The sequence below is a fragment of the Poromitra crassiceps genome, assembly GCF_964638095.1.
Source record: "Poromitra crassiceps genome assembly, chromosome: 5".
NCBI classification, from domain to species: Eukaryota; Metazoa; Chordata; class Actinopteri; order Beryciformes; family Melamphaidae; genus Poromitra; species Poromitra crassiceps.
The window spans coordinates 31,778,962-31,784,961 of record NC_139642.1 but is presented as its reverse complement, the minus strand read 5'-3'; the positions used below and the strand labels follow the sequence as shown (position 1 = coordinate 31,784,961).

The window sequence follows — 6,000 nt, the reverse complement described above, 5'->3', positions numbered from 1 at the left end:
CTTGGGCAGTTCCACTATCGCTCAGGGCTACGATCAATCCTAAAGGATTCTGCCGACTGAGAGAGAGAGAGACAGGGGGGAGAGAGAGAGCGCTTAGGTAAGCTTTTCTACTAGGAGAGAGGGGACCAGAGAGGAAGGACAGGTGCTAGCAGATTGCTAAAGGACAATGTCTATTTATACCTGCTGTGAGAACAAACATGAACAATCCTGCTGGGGAGATTCACCTGATCTCACTGTCTGCTGCCACCTAGGAACACGGCTCTAAACGCTCATCACGTTACTCTCTGCTGCCACCTAGGAACACGGCTCTAAACGCTCATCACGTTACTCTCTGCTGTCACCTAGGAACACGGCTCCAAACGCTCATCACGTTACTCTCTGCTGCCACCTAGGAACACGGCTATAAACGGTCATCACGTTACTCTCTGCTGTCACCTAGGAACATGGCTCCAAACCATGTTACTCTCTGCTGCCACCTAGGAACACGGCTATAAACGCTCATCACGTTACTCTCTGCTGTCACCTAGGAACATGGCTCCAAACCATGTTACTCTCTGCTGCCACCTAGGAACACGACTATAAACGCTCATCACGTTACTCTCTGCTGTCACCTAGGAACATGGCTCCAAACGCTCATCACGTTACTCTCTGCTGCCACCTAGGAACACGGCTACAGTATAAACACTCATCACGTTACTCTCTGCTGTCACCTAGGAACACGGCTATAAACACTCATCACGTTACTCTCTGCTGTCACCTAGGAACACGGCTATAAACGCTCATCACGTTACTCTCTGCTGCCACCTAGGAACACGGCTACAGTATAAACACTCATCACGTTACTCTCTGCTGCCACCTAGGAACACGGCTATAAACGCTCATCATGTTACTCTCTGCTGTCACCTAGGAACACGGCTATAAACACTCATCACGTTACTCTCTGCTGCCACCTAGGAACACGGCTATAAACGCTCATCACGTTACTCTCTGCTGCCACCTAGGAACACGGCTATAAACGCTCATCACGTTACTCTCTGCTGCCACCTAGGAACACGGCTATAAACACTCATCACGTTACTCTCTGCTGCCACCTAGGAACACGGCTCTAAACACTCATCACGTTACTCTCTGCTGCCACCTAGGAACACGGCTATAAACGCTCATCACGTTACTCTCTGCTGCCACCTAGGAACACGGCTATAAACGCTCATCACGTTACTCTCTGCTGCCACCTAGGAACACGGCTATAAACGCTCATCACGTTACTCTCTGCTGCCACCTAGGAACACGGCTATAAACACTTAGCCTGGGTAAACCCATCCCCCACGTGACCTGCTCTCAGACCTGTTCTCAGTCACTATGGTCTGGAATCCCACCATTGTTAAACGATTTCCTGCGGTTGTTGGGCCCCCCCCGATAGACCGCTCCATTACGCAACCATCATCCAACCAGTTTAGTGCACAGAGCACATGCGCAGTGCAGCAGATGGCGTCATCACTCTGCGACCTTTGTTGTTAGCGCATTAGCTAACACTTTTCATTTCAGTACTGCTAACACGCAAATGGTTACAACCAGCTACAACCAACCAAGCCCCCCTCCGCCCGAAATGTAAACAGACTCAGAGCTGGCCTACGGATCGATGTGTGATTTCCAGGTAAGAATATGTTATTCACAGGTATATGCCACACTATATATTATCTCAGAAACTAGCGTAATTGTGTTTGGTAAGAAGAAAGACATTCGATAAATGACTGACTTTTCCTCATCGGCTGTGTGGGGGTTAGCTAGATTACGGGAGCATTTAACGATCTAATGAATTCTAGAAAAACATGTCAGAAGCTAGCTAACGTTAGCCACGTGTAACATACAGTAACTGCTACGTTTTATATTATTAGAGCTTCCAAGAAGAGAGAACATCGCCTCTGCCAATGACTCCTGTGACGGTGGTCAGGGAATGAACAGGACAACTGTCTACACGGACCCAAACCTCGATCCCTGCTGCAGATGGCCGCAGATCTGGAGAGATATTTGTGGCTGTGAAGAACAGTCATCATCTATACAGTTATCAGGGACACGCTGTCTTATCTGCATAAATCATATTGAATAGTACCAGACAAAACCTTCAAAACAAATCAAGCTCATGCAGGGTGTCGGGCAGCAGCAGTGCATCGCGCACCCCTCTGGAGCTCGCAGAGCTCCAGGCTGCCTCCGGGGCTCGACTCTGCTGCAGCCCGAGGTCGGGTGCAGGGTGTCGGGCAGGCAGCAGTGCATCGCGCACCCCCTCTGGAGCTCACAGAGCTCCAGGCTGCCTCCGGGGCTCGACTCTGCTGCAGCCCGGAAATGATCGTGGACTTAATGTTAATCAAAAACGGCCACACTCATAACGGTAAGGTGTGTTTGACCTAGCTAGAAATAACGTTAATGCACTCGCATTTCAGCGTGGTTACAGATGTAGCTGACGCTAGCTAGCTACAGTAGATTTTTGGAGGCTATAGCGTTAACGTGAATGTCATGATAGTGAGCGTAGTGTTATACTGTATATTATACATAATCCAGATCATATTCCAGATGCAACCTAGCTAGATGTTAAGCTCCACACTGCTGTATGAGTACAATCAAATCTATCAAGCCTTGATATCATATTCCAACGTGAATTCAGCTGAGGGGTTCGCTCCAGAACGAGACTGTTGCATTCAATATTTGTACACGTGTTTCTGACTTGGATTGATTAATCAAAATTTTCAAAATCTTTACTACTGTACTGTCCATTAATAATGACATCAGGTGACAAGCTGAAATGTCAATTCGTATAGCAAATCTAGGTAAATTTCAGACTTTAACGTAGTGTCTTGTCTGAAGTGAATACAAGTGACCTATATTTTTCAATCCTGTCTTTGAATAAAAGTTGTACATTGTGTTATACTTGAAAACCATGTCTTTGCTCCCTTTGTGTTCACAATTACAACAAATCTGTATGGTTTATCTGTTGGCATTAAACCGTGGTATTTCCTTGGGTGATATTCCATATTTGTCATTAAACCTAGCTGTTCACATCCGCATTTTATACAAATTGGGCTAAATTTGCAATGATGAATCAAAGCCACGTGAGATATTAAGTAGCCTACTTTTATTAAAAAACAAAATAAAATGCAAAGAGAGGTTTCCTTCTCTAACTATTGGTGCGTTCACAAAATATTTACACAATGAGATTTTTTTATAAATAATCTTTAATAACGTGGATAATGATGACATCTGCAGCTGCTGGACGAGAGACAGAAGAAACTACGAAACCGAAGATTGGAGCAGAGGACATGACTACAGAGAAACTTAACCGACCAGCACTCTGCTTCAATCAATGAATGCTTATAAATAAACCATACACATGAGAATTACCGTTAACGTTACAGTATTTAATAACATAAATATGGTGATATCTGGTGGTCTGAAATTACTCTCTCTATCTACAGTAGGGTAACTGGCTCCTATTGTGTCTTATTATTGTAACGTTTGAATCAGCGTTTCATAGCTATAATAGCCTAATGTTACTGTAGCCTGAATGACGTTAGCTAATGCTACCCAGCCTTCCAGCATTTATCTTCCATAATGCATTAAATCATAATCACAATGCTATGAAGACATTAGCTGATCACCACAGAGCTGCACAGACAAGTTTATCAGATAATTTCGCCGTAAAATGTGTCCAGGTGATCAGCTCTGAAGCCCCGGCTTGTATGGTCCGCTAAAATCCGATTTCGATATAGGTGTTATTTTGATCAACAGACCTAGCATCACATTATTCAGTTTAAGGATCCTTATGTGGAAACATTTTGAGAACCACTGTTTTGAAGTACTATTACTATAGCTGTTTTCATTCTCACATGACAATACAACAGAAGAGTATCAAACAAAAACATTTTTATTCAGTTCCATTCAAAAAAGTACAATTTGAGTATGAACAGTACAACATGCAGTACAACATGCAGTACAGTATGGAAAGAATATGAAGTTCTGTTGGCTGCCATTAACCTCACAAATCAACCATTGCAGCCGGACTGCCCTTAGCAAAAAGAAGTTTATACAAGTGTACAATTAGTATACTTTAGTATACTTCTTTTAAACTTAAAATGAGAGAGTATACTTTCAGTTTACTTTCTATATACTTATCAAATATATACTTATAAAAATGTTACTTAAGTATACTTACACTTGAGTATACTTATACTTAAGTGTACTTACACATTATCAAGTATACTTACATTTAAGTATACTTATACTTAAGTATACTTACACAGTACACAGTATACTTACACCCAAGTATACTTACACCCAAGTATACTTACACCCAAGTATACTTATACTTAAGTATACTTACACCTAAGTATACTTATACTTAAGTATACTTACACAGTACACAGTATACTTACACCCAAGTATACTTACACCCAAGTATACTTACACCCAAGTATACTTATACTTAAGTATACTTACACCTAAGTATACTTATACTTAAGTGCACTTACACAGCACACAGTATACTTACACTTAAGTATACTTATACTTAAGTGTACTTACACAGTATACAGAAAAGTCTAAGTATACTTGGCTTGTACTTGTACTTAAACTTGTGATTGAGATACACACAAGAAAAGTATAAATAAGTATTCTTGCCTTATACAGAAATTATAAGTATACTTGGCTTGTAGTTGATTTGTTTTATTTGAAGTAGGCTACAGCAGTTCTGCATATAAAATGGAAAAATCAGGATATCACAATAAATCCCAGAGGCTTATTTCCATGTGGTCCCTTATAGTCGATAGATTATAGCCGATTAAATACTTTTTCAGACATATCGGTTTCTTTGAGGTAGTATACACCATACACATTTGGCTGGTTTTATTGACAATTCTCCCATATATGAGAGTAGCAGACTTGATGTATACTGGCTGCTAAGGCTACCAGAATATATGGAGTGCTTGAGTGATGTCACTCAGCACACAATTGCTCAACATCACATGTGACATCATCAGTGATGATGTCATAGACATTAATTCATGAATGAAATCATCAGAGGGACAATTGAAACAGAGAAACAAACAGACAAACAGAGCCCATGCTCCCTTTTATAGGCACAATTAAAGCAATACAACTGTGACTTTTGCTTCGCTGGAAATTATGGTGGTGTCCAGACATGGTTTCCAGAAGTACACAACCTGCCTATGACCATCCCCTGATCACAACCCACCGCCATGCAAATATTCAGTACAATGCCACCTGGGATGTGGGTGTCAGGTGTTTTCCAGGACTTTCCAAGTGGTTCCAGGACTTGATGAAGTGCCCATGACCTTCTCCGGATCATAACCCCCTGCCATGCAAGATTTCAGCCCAATCTGACCTGGGGTGTGGATGTGAAGTATTTTCCAGGTGGTTTCCAGGATTTTCCAGGACTTTCCAGGTGGTTCAAGGACTTGGTGATGGACCCATGACCTTCCCCAGATCCTAACACCCCGCCATGCAAAATTTCAGCCCAATCCGTCCTGGGGTGTGGGCGTAAGGTGTTTTCCAGGTGTTTTCCAGGATTTTCCAGGTCTTTCCAGGTGGTCCCAGGACTTGATGACATGCCCATGACCTTCCCCAGATCACTACCCCCCTCCATGCAAAATTTCAGCCCAATCCGAACTGGGCTGTGGGCATGAGGTGTTTTCCAGGTCGTTTCCAGGATTTCCCAGGACTTTCCAGGTGATTCCAGGACTTTCCAATCTGCTCATGACCTTCCCCAGATCATAACCCACCTCCATGCAAATTTTCAGCCCAATCCGACCTATAGTGTTAGAATAGAGACAGATACACATATAGTGGTATGGTCAACATTCACTACTTTACTCAGCTGAACGGATAGCCGAGTGGATAAGACACAGGACAATGTGCTGAAAGGAAGGGGCCCTGAGTTCGAATCTCACATGGTCATACTTTTTCCTTAAACTTAAAGTATACTAGTAGTAT

The 6,000-nt window shown here is 42.6% G+C and overlaps 1 protein-coding gene across 1 annotated transcript in view; it reads right to left on the bottom strand.

The window, feature by feature from the left end:
- Positions 1-6,000, bottom strand: part of si (sucrase-isomaltase) — a gene marked incomplete at both ends in the record, with an annotated part of 121,478 nt that overhangs the window by 10,593 nt on the left and 104,885 nt on the right. The window contains one exon of the mRNA XM_083636621.1: positions 1-56. This exon is cut by the window's left edge and continues 33 nt beyond it. Within this exon, the coding sequence (XP_083492747.1) occupies positions 1-56 (56 nt within the window). The remainder of the gene's footprint in view (positions 57-6,000) is intronic.